Below are 18,131 nucleotides of genomic sequence, written 5' to 3'. Positions count from 1 at the left end.
CACGCAGAGCACGCACACCTAATATGGAGTGGACATGAACAAGCACTTGAAGAACCAGTATTTTAGACCTTAGTACTTTATCTGCCCTCTTTCATCCTGTAGTTGTAATCCTGGATCCGCCATTTATCAAACCTGTGGCTGGTAACTCATCTAAGCAGCAATAAATAAGAGTCAAGTCATAAAAAGAAGCAACATCTCTGGTGTAAAAATATTACAAGTTTATTAAAACTGAAGACATTACACATTTTAATAAACTTCCCCCCAAAAATTTATATTGTACTGTGGCAAGTTTAGGACCAGTATGCTCAGAGCACAGAGAGCAAGTGACCTTTCGATAGTGTTATTAAATGGGCTGAACTCCTTAAACTGCAACAACAAATCTCAAAAAGTAGAATTAAATATGGGACTTCTTTAAAATTAAAAATATACTGCATAATTTGAAATAAATCTCAAGTTCAAAGTAAACAAATGCTTTAAAAATATATACTAAAATATCTAAAAGCTTAAGTCACTAACAGCACATATGTTTAGATATATATAAATTACATGTAATATTCCAAACTGCACAAATCAGAAGAGCCAGTCCCTTTCACAAAGCCTACCATTTAAGGCAAAGAGATCCATGCCTGCATGCAGCCCCAATGAAATCAACACAGCTCTGTACAGAGGCATAGGTCTGCCCACACATTTCTCTTTGCAGGATCAGAGGCCCTAGCTATACATTCTAAGCAAAGATATTTGAAAAGCATTTATATGCCAAGACCCAAGTTTAATGTTCTGTGTTTCTCCTACATGAATGCAGCTCCCTGCACACTTCAGGAATTAGTGAGGTCATCTATTCTTACAAGAAAAACAATGAATCTCAAAAACTCAGGTCTTGGGAATCAAAAAGCTTTCAGACTACTGGTTTGTAATTGAAAGTTATTCATGTATCCTGTCCGCATTTAAGATCTTGCTTTTCTCCCCCCTCCGCCCCCTGCCAATTATTTCAAATACTCTTTTAAGATATTAGTTCAAGTTTATAGAGCTTTATGAATTTCTTTAATGCTTTTTGGTAGGGTGTAATGTACAGATCAAAACAAATGAGGCAAAAAAAAGAAAAACTGCCTTTTTCAGGTCTGATCCAATTCCTACTGAACTCAATGGAAAAACTCCCATTACCATCACTAAAAGTTAGATGTGGCACTCAAACAGAAAAACAGTTAATATTAGTATCTTTTAAAGATGACAAGTGCTCCATAAAATTAACCTTCTGGTACCGAGCTGGCAGACAGATTTAACAATTGCATGTGATTGCTGATGAAGAGCTGAGTGAAAGTGGGTATTTGAAAAAAACATGAGCTGGAAAGAACTGTTTAACTGATGAAATATGACTAAATTACAAAAGTACCTAATTATGTCATAGGCAGAAGATAAAGGACACACTACTTTGCTCTATTTCACTAACTCTGTTGTCAAACTGGAATTTTTTGGTAAGCCATAAGTAATAAAGATTCATATGTAATTTTCCCCCTAAATTGTTTATCAAATCAGATCGTTACCTGAACTTGAAACAGATATAACAATGATCTTACTGCTTGCCTAACTGTGAGTTTGAAGGATCAGATTGTGTAACTCATAAGCTCATTCAAATATCATAAAACCTTTCAATAAATTTAAACAAAATATGTAGACCTCCTGATTAAATAGTTCATAGAGGAGCAAGTTCTATGACCAGCTATTGTACATCTAAAAGCCATCCCTTCTGAAGTATTTTATTTATTCTTTTGGTCTAGATAAGAGGCAGTAAAGCTCTTGATTTGAAGCCCAGTCCTGCCAAACCCCCACCCCCATTAACCTGTGTAGTTTAAAAGACTTCCATAAAACTACCCAAGGAAGGGTTTTGCATTTGGGGCCCTTGGTGATTAACTGAAGCGTGCCAACATTTTTGAGACCTGCAGAACATGCAGTAAGTCTAGCTAGTCATGGATTTGCCCACTTACTAATAAAATGGCTGATAACGCTCGCCATTAAGAATTCTAGGCCACATATCTTGGATGTCCAATATTTTTCAAAATAAATTAACACATTTAGCTATTGCTGATTTATACATGATTTATTTAAATCTCTTTAGATGACAGGGGAAACTGACATTGGTTATTGAAATCAGTGCTTTTAAATTAACTGATTCAAGTATCTCAATATATCAGTTTTCAGGTGAGTCCAAGAGGAAAAACGTTTAGCCATAAATGTATCAGAATGCATTTAATAAGGATGTTGTTTAAAAACATCCATCACCTACTTTAGAGCACCTTTCTCATTCACTCTACCTAATATTTCAAATGAACAAAAGACACAACCAAACTTACCAGGGACAAAATGTCTCAATGCCTTGGTAAGTACAGCCCACAGTATGGAATACTGGGCAAGTTTTAGCCTTGAAGGTTATAGTCAAATTATAAATACACATCTTGAAACTGACTTCATGCCGGAATCTATACCTCACCCTTACTTAAAGGAAAGCAGATATGCCCATCCATTAAAAAAAAAATACAGTAAAAGAATCGCAAAGATCATATTACTTTGTAATTTCAACCTGTCCACAGGTGGAATACAGTTTACTCAGTAAGATGCAATTACAGTGCTTCTCAGGAGAATCAGTCACATTACCCACTGTAAGCATCTTTCTTTACAAACTGCATAGTTTACAGGACTTAAAAATGTTCTACAGCTGTGAACTAAACATTTTTACCCTGCTTCTAAGATTAGCTAACAAACTGTACATTGCCACAGCAAAATGTACAAGAAGCAATTCAATAAATATAATGATCCACCATGCAAGTGAGAATGCCCAAACTATATTCTTTTCCACTAACTTGGAGTTTCTATAAACATTTTAGTTTACAGGGTAGTTGTAGCCATATCAATCCCATGTCTCTATAAACATTTTTGTCATTCTAATTCAGATTTAACACAAAAAAATAAAGAATTACACTGAAATGTGTTTGGGAGTCAAAACTTTTGAAACAGTACGTAATTTTTACTATAGAAAAAAAGGTACAGACTCCATTCTCCTCCATGTACAGCATTCTAGTTGCAGGTTTAACATGTATAAATATGATAATTACAAAAATTTGAGACTATGACCTACTGGATGCAAAATGAAAAGAACACTGGTGAAAGTCATAATATTAGTATTCCTTGGCAAATTAAATCTGAAATTTAAGAAACAAGGGGAAATTTAGACTTATCAGAAAATAAATTAATATACTAAAATTGTCAATATTTGTGCTTTAAATCTTCAGTTTTTAAAAAAAGACATGGAGTAGTAAATCCAGATCCACTAGTTGCGAATATTTAATTTATTACTTAATTAGAGAAGAAACTGAATAAAAGAACCAGTTAACCAGAAAGCAAACCATGTACTCAAAACATTGTTTATACCAGATATTTGGTAACATTGCAGTAAGTAAAGCCATGAGATGAACAGATTTACATAATGTTTTCTGACTGTCACGTGGTTAGTGATTTCATACCTGAGATGAAAAATCAAGAGGTAAAAAAGCCTGTTATGTTGTATACAGGATTCAGGTAGATGAGAACGAACATTTTGTTATAACTACAATTTTTAAAAATATATGTAAAATACCACCATTGGCATTTTCCCCTTCCAATTACTTTAGCTACTGTATTTAAACATGCACTCTCCCATTTATGTGTCAGAACACATTCTGAAAGTATGTTAAAGGTTCCTGTTTCCCCAATGCTTTAATAATTCATATGGAATTATGAGAACTGCCTTAGAAGTAACCACTCCCACTTTTCAATCACAATAAGCTTAAGGCACCCATAAAAATCATTCTTCATTGGAGGTTTCAGTTCTGCTGAATTTCTCTTTCATAAAAAAAGTGACAGATAAAACAGTTGATTTAACACAAGAGATCAGAGTATGCCACATTCTGTATTAGTAAAGCAACAGTTTAGCGGACGGATATGAAGCTCAGAAAAATTAAATAATCTAAACACTTACTATTGATGCCACAGCCCCTTCAGTAGTGTCAAGGGAAAATGAAATATTTTGATGAAAGGAAAAATTTATATTAAACTATGCAAAAAGCTCAAGGAGGAAGCAGAAGAACAATGTTGGACCTTGTTTAACGGTTGCTGATCAGATGTTTACATGATGCAAGGAAATAAATGACATTCACACATGTTATTCCATGATAGATACACTATTTATACTAATGTTTTGGAAACTATCAAGTTTCGTGATTCACTACACCACAGTGATGACTGCAAATACGTGATTCCATAGCGAAGAACATGCTCTTAAAGAATCATATGGTTTTCATCTTCATGAATGATGGTAAAATCACTTGCTTGATAATAGAAATTATTTGATTCCATATTCCACAAAATATACCTTTGATTTGCCACTAGCAAACTCATTTAACAGACAAAGCATTAACATTTTTCATCATCACAGAAGCTCAACTGATATATATACAGGCTTTAGTACACTGGAAGATAAGCTGTATTGGTTAAATTGGACTTTACTTCAGATTCTGAAGTTTAATTATTTACTTCCACAGCTTCTTTCTCAACCTTTTCTTTTGCCTTCTCTTTTTCTTCCAGTTTCTCTTCTTTCTGAAGCAGTGCCATAATCTCAGCAACCTGACTTGTAGAGATATCAATGTCTTCTTTGTCAATTAATTCTACCACCTACATGAACATAAAAAAGGAAATCCACAAAAACATTAATTTTTACATAGGTGAAGTATTCTGACACCCTAAATCTAACTAGTAGAGAAATAGCTCTCTCTCATAGATCTAAGCAAAATAGAGTTATTCCGCTGGTTGCATGTGATCGTATACTAAAATCCAGTTTTGCAATATTTTTAAAAATTATAAAATCCAGTGGCCTTTTGATGACTCATGTAAAGTGGCTGGAGATCTAAACTCAGTTCCTAATGAACTGTCCTTGTCAAGTTCTTTTTGCTATGGACATGCATGCAAACATTAAGGACCAGATGCACAAAAGCTTGTCCCTCAAGGTGCTTAAGCTATAACAGATTGCATTCTCTACACTAAATAAACCTAGAGTGAATCTGACCCTTAGAGCAGGGGCGTTAGGCATCGAGGCTGCTTGGTATAACTATGCGGGCAGGCCACATGACATTCAGATTCTGAATTTTCATTTTTTAAAATATTAGTGGGCCTTACTGATTGTGAAGAAAGCCTTCCAAACATGAACCGAGTGTAAACCTCATGCAGTGGTGTCTTCCTAAGGCTGCAGGCAGCCTTAAAAGATGATTCAGGTTTGAACTCTTCCATCGCACATTATCTCATTGAGGTATTTGCTCAAATTCCAATAATGACAACATTTAAAATCAGCATGAAATATTACACTGCTATTCATTTTAGTGGCTGGAACTGAAGGACACGGAGGGGGGGGTGGGAACTGAAAGTTGCTGGAGAAAAAGAAATTAAGATAGAAGAACAGGAGGAACAAGCAGGAAGAGAAACGAAGGGCAGAAATACTGGTTTCTCTAAAGCTGACTTTTTTCCCGCACTGAATGATGCTCAATGCAACAATAAAGTACTGAGCAAATAATACAAAATGTTCATAACTAAGGACCTGATTTACAATTGTGTTATTAGCTGTAAACCAGTGGAATTATACTGGTGTGAACCTATAATGCAGTGGTAAAGCAGACCCGATATTCATTAGTACAAAAAGGCCACTTTCTGCACTTGATCTTAGTGCAGACCTCCAAATGAAAGGAAGTGGGAAATCTGCCATGGACTGAAGATAGTACATAGTCCTAAATTTATACCCTGGCCCACAGACCATAAGTTAAATTCAGCTTTTGTCTGCTAAATGAGTGTGACACTTCTGCTTTATGTGGACTTGCTTTTACCAAAATTTAATAGCAGGTTGTATCCTACAAGAGTGATCACCACTGTAAAATCAAAATTTACCAACAGCTAAAATATAGTTGTCTCAAACAGACTCAAATAATGATGGTGTCTCAAATACTACCATATATGTCACAGATGTGTTTTAAGACACTTAACATCTTCCTCTTGAGTAAAATCAAAGAGCATTACCAAGTTAAAAAGAATATTAGGTTTTAAAATAAATTACTAATTAACAGTTTTAATCATCTGAAAGCATGAGGAAAATGATGAGACAATAGCATTTTAAAAAACCCTCACTAGTTTGATTTTTTTTAAAAAAACAGAAGAATAGCTCATTTCAGGATCTGTAGTTTTTCTCAAGTAGCTTTTTTAAAAATAAAATTTGACATATAAAAAAAATTAGTATTATCATAGATAAACGCTATTAATAAACATACGATCCTAAAGCCCAGGCAAACCAAATGCAGAGCAAAAAATCACATTTAATTAAAAAAAATTAAAAGGGTTTTCAATCTTTTTGAAGACAAAGGAAGAAAGTTAGTTATCCCTGTATAAAATACTATACAACTTCACTGTGGTGATTTCAGTCCACAGAGATTTAAGGATAACTTCATCTCTCGTATAACCACCTAAGTCTCTGAAGTTAATGGAATTACACCAGGAAAGGATTCAGCTTTTAGTCTTTATTTAACTTGATAAATGTAGTTCAATGCAACAACAGCTCAGAGCCGCCATGAAGGAATTTTTTTTAAAAAAACTGAAGGCCTAAAAGAAGTGGACTTTTACTAAAGAGGAAAAAAGGAAAAAATTTGATTCAGCAGACCAGATATTGTATTTTCTAGTCTGCTCTTACTATATTCACTGCTATTATAAGTCATCACTTGTGTAAAGCAGAAAAATGACTTTCAAATGAACCAATCTAAATGTTTAACAAGGGTTTCAGTACATCCCTAGAGCTGCTTCCACACCACTGAAGTAACAGAAAGGAAAACAACAGGGGAGGGCCAGGAAAACTGTGGGAAGGGAGAAAAAAATGGAACACGACAGCTAGAAGGAGAGAAAATGGACAGTATTTACAGCACAACCCAGAATATCCAAAGTGCACTAAATGGGAAGCGGGCATGATGCGCATCAAAAAGAAACTTGGGAGGGTTCAGACTATTGGGGTCCCTGAAATTCTGTTTCAGAGTAGCAGCCGTGTTAGTCTGTATCCGCAAAAAGAAAAGGAGTACTTGTGGCACCTTAGAGACTAACAAATTTTTTTGAGCATAAGCTTTCGTGAGCTACAGCTCACTTCATCGGATGCATTCAGTGGAAAATACAGTGGGGAGATTTATACACCCCACTGTATTCTACACTTCAATCTCTTTGGTCATTTGATTACAGACCTAAAAGTGACGATTCTTCAACAAAAAAAAACTTCAAAAACAGATTCCAATGAGAGACTGCTGAACTGGAATTAATTTGCAAACTGGATACAATTAATTTAGGCTTGAATAAAGACTGGGAGTGGATGGGTCACTACACAACGTAAAACTACTTCCTCCCCTACTGTTCCTCAGACGTTCTTGTCAACTGCTGGAAATGGCCCACCTTGATTATCACTACAAAAGGTCGTCGTCGCCCCCCCCCCCGCCCCCGGCGCCGCTCTCCTGCTGGTAATAGTTCACCTTACCTGATAACTCTCGTTACAGTGTGTATGGTAACACCCATTGTTTCATGTTCTCTGTGTATATAAATCTCCCCACTATATTTTCCACTGAATGCATCCGATGAAGTAAGCTGTAGCTCACGAAAGCTTATGCTCAAATAAATTTTAGTCTCTCAGGTGCCACAAGTCCTCCTTTTCCTTTTTGTGAAATTCTGTTGCTACACAACGCCTAAACTCCACAGGATTAAAGTTTCAAAACTGAAGAGATTCTGTAGCTCAACAGCAGAGGAGCTTCAGAGACAAACAGCTCCCTTCTCAGGACGACTGTCATTGTGCCCTGGCTTAAGAAATGCAGGGCACAATGAAGCATCTCTCTCATATGTTCGTATGGTTTAGTATTCTGATATAGTAGGGAAAAATTTTGGCTAATACCAGCCTTAACGGTTTGTAGTCATTAAAAATCTCACAGCACTTTTCTTAAGAGAAGGGAACAAATACTTCCTCCCTTGCTACCCCCTTCCCAATTGCCTCCTCAAATACTATTTTAAACTGTATTTTCATATGCCAAAGCATTGTGCATAAACTCAGTTAATTTATAAATATCTAGCATAATGCTTTAATTAAAAAACAAGCTGTCAAGTTGGCTGGATAGTAGGAGAGATGGGGAGTACCACCAAAAGGCATCCCAGATGATATGCTCATCTGTGGAGGGGAGGGTTAGAGCTACAGATGTGGTTTTTACTAGGAAAGAGAACCTTCTGGTTTAAGGATGAAGAGGTGAATGCTGGATATGGGGCAAATCATGAACACATCCCCCAAACCAGTGGTAAAAAGTCTCCATTAATTTAGCAGTGGGCAGTATGAATTAAAAACACAAACACAAAAGAGTGATCTATCCTTCAGATATTCTAAATCACAGCAGGATCAAAATAAAGATCTGGGCAAAGAAAACAAATATGAAATTAAGTGAAAATTGTAAAATGTAGCCTAACTCAGCAGTTCTGTAAGTGTGTAATACCGGTTTTATTTTATTTAACTACTCTGCAGACTCACCTTGGCAACATCATCTATATCAATCTTGCCGTCCTGGTTTTCATCTAATGCCTCAGCAATCCTATTCAGTTTGTTCTCTGGAAACTTCTGGATATGTTTCATCACACTAATAAGCTCGCTGATACTGATGAGATTCTCCCTAAAGGGGAAACACAACCTGTATACAGCAAACAGTTACTACAAAGAAGTAAAGAAGGAAGAGAAAAGGATAGTAAAGGACATGTAATTGTATTTTATATTGAACAAAAAGTTTATAACCTGATCAAGAATTGAAAACAAAAAAGCAGAAGTGAATTATTTATCAGTTATTAGAGTTCTTTAGATAGGTCTTTATCCTCCAGACATATTCACTCTTACGGTTTCCACATGCTGACTTGCACAAATACAAGAAGCCACTGACAACTGAAATACGTTTGGTAAAGTGTGTGTGCTCCTCAGCACCTAAAGACCTTTGTCCTATTCATTCAGGGAGCACTACCCTGCCTCAGTAAACAAACTTGTTTGTCTTAGCGATTGGCTGAACAAGAAGTAAGACTGAGTGGAATTGTAGGCTCTAAAGTTTTGCAGTGTTTTGTTTTTGAGTGCAGTTATGTAACAAACAAAAGATCTACATTTGCAAGTTATACTTTCACAATAAGAGATTGCACTACAGTACTTTTATGAGGTGAATTGAAAAAATACTGTCTCTTTTGTTTCTCATTTTTACAGTGCAAATATTTTTAATCAAAAATAACATGTGAGCAGTGTACACTTAGTATTCTGTGTTGTAACTGAAATCAATATATTTGAAAATGTAGAAAAACATCCCAAAATATTTAATTTAAATTGGTATTCTATTGTTTAACAGTGCGATTAAAACTGTGATTAATCATGATTAATTTTTTTGAGTTAATCGCACGAGTTAACTGCGATTAATTGACAGCCCTAGTTTACACCTTCCAACCCAGGTCACACAGAGATGCAGAAGATGATGAAATCAACAATCCTTTAAGATAAGTGGTTTTTATTAGTACGGTTTTAACTCCATATCTGCCTAACCTCAGGTTTTTGGCCACAGACTGATTTTTCAGAAGGGGGAGGATGTTTCCCTGGACCATCATTAAAAATTCCTGGACTTTTGCCGATGCCATGACAATCCTGAGGCTATGGAGGTCATTGCAGTGACCAGACTCAAATGGTAAAAGTAACTTGAGGCCACAAACATTCAGCAAGCCCAGATTAAAATATATAGGCCATTCCTTGTCAGCTAAGACTGATCATCAGCTGTTTTTCCCTACAACTACCTTTAATCATGTTTGTCTTAATCTTACGATAGCACTTGAAATAATTTACATTAAGCTAGGAACTCAGTGAAGACTTAATAAAAAAGGGAATACTCATCCTTATTTAGACTATAAACTGTTTGGGGTACAGACTCTCTTTTATATTTCTACACCAAGCAGCAGAATGAGGCCCGAAACTTGATTCTGCAGCCTGGTTGCAACATTAATCTGAGAGAGCCGTGGTGTTCCTTAGTTTTGAAGGTGGGGGAGGGGCAGGAAGAGAGACTCCTACTGAAATCAGAACTGCATGAGTGTCTGAGGTTTGAATTTTGTAGCATATCTGCATAAAAAACCTTTATGGAATTTGTTTGGAAGTCAGAAAGCGCGCCAAGATAAAATGTTGGTGTATTCTGCACAAATGTAACTGAGGGCATGATTTGGCCTGCAGAACCTTTACTACCGGTGTCAAGCACAAGAAGGCAAAGTCCCAAAGAACCCATCCTGACTCAAAGCTCAGACTGAATTTGCAGGACTCGGGGTTTGGGGAGAAACCCATCTTTTTATTTGTATATTAACCAGATTTGAGAAGGAGATCACCGAGACACTGAGATTGAAGCCCACAATGCTATTTTTGCAGTCACTTTTCAGAATTAAACTGAACGTCAAACTTTTGAAACAAAGTAACTTCCTTGCTATTAATTTTTTTCCAAACCAACCTAAGGCAAGAATTCATGTTTCAGCCTACCACACAGATTGATGGCGGTGAATGAGTTTTTTGAAAAGGAAGTGTGTTGCCATCATTCACTTACCCAATAGGTGGGCTAGCACCACTGTCCAACTGTCCATCCACCACCTTTTGGTCTGTCTCTAATTCATTAATAATTTTGTCAATCTGTCCAATCATTCGGTTCACCCTTTTGGTCAACCTCTTGCTTGCCTTAGACTCTTCCACCACATCCTCTTGTCCTGTTTTAGATAGCTCCTTTATCTCTTGCAAATCCTAGAGGAGATGTTCAAGCAAAAAAGCATTAATGAGAAGATAAATTTGCAACAACAAATACAGTAATGTCTAACAGAAAAGCAGGAGTCATATGCAAATCAAAAAGGTTGTATCAGGAGAGGAAGCAGTTATTGCTGTTATCAGACACATGGGAACAGTGAAATTTAGAGACTAAAAATGAAGGTTAATTTTAGACATTAAATTAACATTGTGGCTAGTTCTACATGTCCCTTACATAGTCCTAAGAATCCTCAACTGTTCCCCTCCTCCCAATTAAAAACCTTTTCATCCATCCTAGGATTTCAACCCCACATCCTTCCAGTATCGTACAACTGGACCCGGACTTCTTTCAGCCAGCACGAACACCACTTTACAGATTTAAGAGATTGTTCTCCATTGATTCTAAGAGGCACTCCATTCCCCTCCCATATCATACTGCCTCTAAAGCACAGTCAGCTCAGTGAGCATGGAGTTAAGACCAGAGGCCAGATCCTCAGCTGATGTAAACTATCATAGTTCCATTGACTTCAGCTGAACTTCAATAACTTACACAAGTTGAGGATCTGACAGTCCTGCATGACACTGTACCACACAATAACTGAGCAAGTAGGCCTCTCCAACAATTTCCAATTTGGGTTATCTCAGCACACAAAACAAATTGTTATCGTTTAAGGTTAGTTTTTCTAAGAATATGTATGGACAGAGCAAGCATATAAATAGTCCTTCTACACCCCATTCTTTACCTCACTATATTCCTGAACATCATCCTTTAGCTCCTCAAGCTCCTCCTTTTCTTTTGTTAACAATTTCTTCTTTTCCTTCAGTTTGGTGCAAGCATCACTCAGCATGTCAATCTCCTCCTTGGTTATTTCCTCACCCTAAAAAGTGAAGTATCCAAATGAGCATATGACACATTTGTGGTTTCTTTCAGAAAAAAAATTGACACAGTGAGAGTCTGTATTCTTTTAGGTTTCAGAGCAGGTAAAATACATAGACTGATATTTTGAGATTGGTGCATGGATGTTAGGTATATTAGAACAATCAATCTACTCATTTTTAAAAAGTGAATTAAAGATAGTTTTTGTTACTATAATTGTCCCTTAGCCCCTCAGGCAATTTCTGTGATTTTCACAGCCATTTTTCCCCACTGTTTAAAAAGTGTTTCTCTCCTACCTGTTGCTGTGTGAAAGAACACAAACAGAGGAAATGACTGACAGAAGAAACAATGAAACTGACTCTATGTAAAGTTCTGAAATGCACATATCAATTGAAAAAAAATGTTCCTTCCTCCTCTAAGCTCTTTAAATTTATAGTAATCTTTGGTAATACTTGTAAAATTAGCAGATAACACATTTCAAGACAGTTGTCTGACTTATAAACTGGTGTCTTTTTAAACACCGAATATTTAAAAGTAAAAAATCCTAACCTTCAACTATCCCAAAATGAGAACACCAGAAGCTAGACTCGAAAAATGGCTCGTCACAAACAAACAGAACTAGAGAAAGGCTAGTAATCTCTTTAGCTGAAGCCAGGAAATTAAAATAAAGACAAAGACATAAGCAAACACATTTCCATTAATCCATAAGAAAAAAATTGTATAAATACCATTTTAGCCTACAAAAGTAGCACAGACTGTAAAGTGCTATAATTATTTGTGACATTTAGCTCTAATTGCCCATCTTATGAGAAAAGCATTTCACTCAGTTGCTTCATGGGAAAGTGCCTGTTCACTTCATCACCTATCCTTCCCCAGTTCACTGATAAATGAACACTGAGCACAGATCATAATGTACTCTCCCAATAATTAAATGATAGCTCTGACCCTTCTTGGTGAATGTACTTGCTGAGCAGTAGCACGAGGAATCAACATTTTCTCCTGCAAAAATCTGCAAGAAAATCAGGCTAGAAGCTTTGCTTTTTTGTCAGATCACCATAGCTGCAATTCCCAACTTAACAAGTGGTACTTAAAGAGTGTATGTGTGTGGGGTAGGCAAGCCATCAACCATTAATATATCAAAGTCTCTTTTGCTAGTCCATTTAATACCTTATTCCATTTCTGACAGTGAAATATGCTTCTTTATTAACTGTGTGTGTTTATTTTGGAAAAGTCATGTTTGCACAAGATTTGAAAAAACTTTCAGTATTCCACAAATCAAGTATACCAGTGTACATTCACATTGTACATTCACATTGTGGGGAGGGACAGCTCAGTGGTTTGAGCATTGGCCTGCTAAACCCAGGGTTGTGAGTTCAATCCTTGAGGGGGACATTTAGGGATCTGGGGCAAAAATTGGGGATCGGTCCTGCTTTGAGCAAGGGGTTGGACTAGATGACTTCCTGAGGTCCCTTCCAACCCTCATATTCTATGATTCTATGATTGTTTAGACACCAACCAGTACTGGGTTTTCAATGCTTGTGTAACTGATTTTACATCTCATTTACTGCATGAATCATATCAAAGAGCGTCTCTCTCTCTCACTCACACATCAAATAACCAGAGATCAGCTCACAAACAGTGAGAACCTTCTTCGTGTCAAAAGTGAGGTTCTGGCAGTCTCTTAATTTACAAAAAGAAAAGGAGAACTTGTGGCACCTTAGAGACTAACAAATTTATTTGAGCATAAGCTTTCATGAGCTACAGCTTACTTCATCGGATGAAGGCATCTGATGAAGTGAGTTGCAGCTCACGAAAGCTTATGCTCAAATAAATTTGTTAGTCTCTAAGGTGCCACAAGTCCTCCTTTTCTTTTTGCGGATACAGACTAACACAGCTGCTACTCTGAAACCTCTTAATTTACAGGTAGCATCAATCTCCCTACACATTTTCAATGTAGTTTCTAAAAGTTATAACATAATAAAAAAGAAAAGTCTCAGAGCTAAGACAAAATGACAGTCAATTAGCACAAACTCATCCATGCATGTTCTATTTAATGGGTTAAAGCAATCAGTTTAAAAGAAGCCATTAAGTTGTTTCAGCAAGTATCTAAAATTACTCATTACTCGTCTAAAACAGTAAGTTTTTGCCCCACAAAAAAATTGTCTGGAAAGGTTTCTGACCAAATGTGCCAACTCTTTTTGGGTTCCCACACCAGATATATTTCTCAAATTATTTTCATCATCATCTTCACAATCTTTTCCCACTCCAGAAACTAATCTTGGTCTCCCTTGGACAGATACTTTGTTTCTGCCACATATTTACTGATATTCACATGTAGTATTTTTGCACAATTTCTTCTTTGCTTCCATTTTAGAAAGATATCCCAGAGCATTTAAACTCTTCACACGTGGGGAAAAAAGGGTATCATTTTAACTGTATGGGTTACCTTGATGCCTCTTCTAAGGAAACAAAATCCAATTAAGTTTGCTTCCCCTTCTTCACATCACAGCCAAGATTGTTGGAACCGGGCATTATATTAGTTGCCCAGTATCACCCCTTTCCAAGGTCACAGTGAACTTCTATGGTATAGTAAGCAGTATTGTTCAGAGTATTCCAGATGAGGTTGAATCAGTACCTTTTAAGTGACTATATAATTTCTTTGTTGGAGTTATCCTGCTATTAATACAACCTTACTTATTTTCATTTAACTAAGGCAGTGATGATTACCTAAAAAGGCAATTTAAAATATTCATTTAAAAAGTTAGCAGTGATGTTGGTCTGTAGGAGCACTGGTGTCCAGAGAAATCTGATCATCACATCTCCTGAACAACAGTAAATTTTACAATAATTAACCAAAAAAACGAAGAGAAATTCAACTAGAAGTTAAATTTAAGGTGCGTAACTAAGTGGGAAAAGCCCATATACATTATTTTACTCCAGAAAACACTTCCACAAATGGTAGAAAACCCAAACTGAGCATCATAAAATATTTGATTTTCTACAGCAAAACACAAAGCATTAATAGATCCTTAATCAGCTAAATAATTCAATTTCTAACATTAGAAATGTAAAACATGTTCCTAACCTTAATACATAGGTACCACTGCCACTTTTCAAACTTTGCAGCATGTAAGAGAATAGTAACTAGTAATGTAAGTTGTTTGAATGAACACTAACTTAATGCAACTAATATATGAAGCAGATGCTCTATGCTAGTCTAAACTGAATTAGAAAAGGCACACAAACATGCACAAAAACTACTACTGTGAATAATTTAGTTCTCAAAATGTTAAACATCAGACAAGCTAGAAAATGTAGAACATTATTTAGAGAACTGCTAATGAAGAATTCCTCAAAACAAGTATGGGAGGGGGGAGGAGGAAGAGTACAAACTATAGAGAATATACAGTCTAGAAAGTGACATTTGTATTGCTTTTAGGAAAAAAGTTTATAGAAAAGTTTCCTTAATTGTGACAAAATGCCTGAAGCCAAGAGCACAGTCACATTTTCAAACAAGATTTTCCACAGGGCAAATCTGACAGCCACTGAACAAGATAAAAAAAGGGATAAACTAGTTGTTTGTGTGTGTATTGATCAATTCATAACTTTCCCCCTACAACTCCTTTAAAAAAATTATAATTATATTCTAGGTTTTTGGGGTTGTAACAGTTATCTTTTTAGAGAGTTCTCTGAAATGAGAGCGCTGAGTTCACCATTTTGTTCTATGATAGTGAGGTTAGTCTAGTGTGCATGAATCAGTGTCCTAGCAGGTCAGTTTTCAAGATCACAGTACAGGTGCCATTGATGGGGTCCACGAAAACCACTCGGTAGTATATTTCCAATATTTTCAGATTATAATAATGTAATAAACAACATATAGCATTGTTATTCATGATTGAGAAGGTCCCATTTTCCTCTTTATGAATTCAGTTCCCTCCACGAAACAGTTTGGATTTTCAGAAGCTTGTAAAATTCTTTTCTTAACATAATATATGTATATTAGGCCCAAGATCCAGCAAAGCACTTATACCTAGGCTTATGGCCTGTGCATGTTAGGGGACAGTGAACCAACCATCATCTAACCCCCACACCCGTCATTTTATAACACTATAATTTAGCTCTTCAAAATCTTGTGTTAAGTAGCTAAACAATAAAATGGACACTCCGAGAATGTTTTCCCTTCATCTTGACAACTCCTTTGCCACAACCAGGTGAACTGATCACAAGTAAAAAGAAAAGGAGTACTTGTGGCACCTTAGAGACTAACAAATTTATTTGAGCATAAGCTTTCGTGAGCTACAGCTCACTTCATCGGATGCATCAAGGTGCCACAAGTACTCCTTTTCTTTTTGCGGATACAGACCAACACGGCTGCTATTCTGAAACCTGATCACAAGTAGTATCAGAAGTGCACAGCTACTCAAGGTAAAAGGTTTTGCTATAATTGATTCTTCGCCAAGGGATGCAATGATGAGACTCATCTCTTTAGAAAACTGAGCTGTTAAAGTAAAAAGGAAAAGCTTATAAAAATGGGAAAATACCGAGTATGGTCAAACAATGTTGGGAACAAAAAAAAACATTCAGTTCCCCAGGGACATTTTTAAAACTTAAGGGGTCCACAAATGGAGTCCAAAGTAGCAATTTAAAAGAAGCCAAGCTAGAGAACAAGATTTAAGAGTGGAGAGAGGGACACTTCAAAAAGATTCTGGAAAATTCAAATAAGCCTCTGGCCTTGGGTGAATTTCAATAGAGTTGATTTGGACAAGCTCCCTAAATCACTAGACCGACACCTAAATGAAAGGTGGTAAGTTCAATAATCGCACTGAATCCTGCCAACAGAAGCTGCTTGCCCCACTGAAAGAAGAAGTGAGTTTATAATGATCCCAGCATTCTTCCTTTTAGCTTAAGATACTGTTTGGCAGCTGTGTAAAGCTAGTAACATTTTAAAGTGCTCTATTATTCCTGCAGGCTGTAAGGAAACCTGACTGGGTCAAAACTTAGCTCACAGCTGATTCCTGTATTAATAAGTTTGTTGTACATGTAAAAGATTCCAATACAAAATATTAGAACATTAGGAATTACACCATGATAGAGACAAGGGGCCATATTCTTGCTCTCAGTTACCCAGTCTACACACAGAAAAAAACATAATTGAGTTCCTGAAGCTATACATACATCACTGTAACAAAGAAGTCTCCTAAACCATCATCCTAATTCTAGAAGTTAGTAATTCTTCCATCTTCTGACTATGCTCTTCAGGAAAGAAACCCATTTTTATCTTGTTTTGTAAACTGCCATACATATACTCCTGCCCAATGGTATTATATAAACAATAAACAGTAAAAATGGAAGTGCAGCGGTCTAAAACTTCTAAAGCCACGGCAAACAACCTCAGAACTAGGTATATCAGCTGCACAAAATGGAAACATTTTAAGATTGTGGACAGGCTTAGCAGTTCTCTTTGTCCTAGGCCTTGCATGCAGGCAATCTAAGGGTATGGGTCTAGACAGATTTCTCTTCAGGAGGTAAGATAGCTAAAATAAGCAAGTCTGCTAAGATTTTCCTCAAACTCACTGAACTGTGTTGAGGAAATTCAGTTGCCTCTAAAGACAGTGATATTTTTATACTGGATCAGCTTACACTTTTCAAACATGGTTTTAAAACCGGTCTTTGATTCCAAAATTTACCTTAATGCCTTCTAACACTGGTGCTGTATCTTTCAAGATCTCTGAATGCACTGTCAAATCCACGCTAGCCAGTTCATGTTCAGTATCCACAGCTATCTGGCTTTTCTTTACATGTGCAGCAGCTGCTTCAAGATCCACTGCAGACTCCATCTCTTTCTGAATTTCAAAACCACATTCAAAAAGACATTCATTAATACAGAACAGCATCATGTTTCTCTGTTTTCAGAATCATCTCCTTAATCAGATACAGGTTCCATGACTCTACAAAAGCAGTCTGAACATCTCTGCCAGTTACAAATTGACTAATTTCAATTACAACGTCTAAGCCCATTTCATGAAAATATTAATAAAATTATGCCTTTTAGATATGGCTTGATTCAACAATAACATTCAGTTTCCATAGACAAGTAAGCCAAACACTGTTATAGCAAGTATATTCACTTTTTTTAATGTTAAATATTAGCAAATCCAACTGCAAAGAATATTTTAGGTTAGAAAAATTTGGAAACTGTTTAAAGAAACAAAAATATCTCCTGTTGCCTCTGAGTAACAGAATCAAACATAACAGATGGAAATGACATTTTAGGTCATCTAGTCAATCCCCTGAATTGCAGCATTGTTCTCTATATTTCTTTTTCCTCTGCCTCCCATGTTTTAAGATGCCCCACATCTTCCAAATGTGCATTTTGAAGTCTTTTTG

General features: G+C 36.3%; 1 protein-coding gene across 2 annotated transcripts in view; it reads right to left on the bottom strand.

Annotated features, from left to right (window-relative positions):
- Window positions 1-201: 201 nt before the first annotated feature.
- Window positions 202-18,131, bottom strand: part of LETM1 (leucine zipper and EF-hand containing transmembrane protein 1) — a 69,314-nt gene continuing 51,384 nt past the window's right edge. The window contains exons 10-14 of one of the 2 annotated variants that reach the window (XM_007055970.4): window positions 17,432-17,587; window positions 11,611-11,745; window positions 10,677-10,867; window positions 8,606-8,762; window positions 202-4,701 (exon numbers count right to left, since the gene is read on the bottom strand). In XM_007055970.4, coding sequence (XP_007056032.2) covers window positions 4,552-4,701; window positions 8,606-8,762; window positions 10,677-10,867; window positions 11,611-11,745; window positions 17,432-17,587 — 789 coding nt within the window. In that variant the 3' untranslated portion in view covers window positions 202-4,551. The remainder of the gene's footprint in view (window positions 4,702-8,605; window positions 8,763-10,676; window positions 10,868-11,610; window positions 11,746-17,431; window positions 17,588-18,131) is intronic. The other variant, XM_007055971.4, reaches the window with a different exon arrangement.

This window comes from Chelonia mydas, chromosome 4 (genome assembly GCF_015237465.2).
Source record: "Chelonia mydas isolate rCheMyd1 chromosome 4, rCheMyd1.pri.v2, whole genome shotgun sequence".
Classification (NCBI taxonomy): Eukaryota; Metazoa; Chordata; order Testudines; family Cheloniidae; genus Chelonia; species Chelonia mydas.
This window is presented reverse-complemented; position numbering and strand designations above follow the sequence as displayed.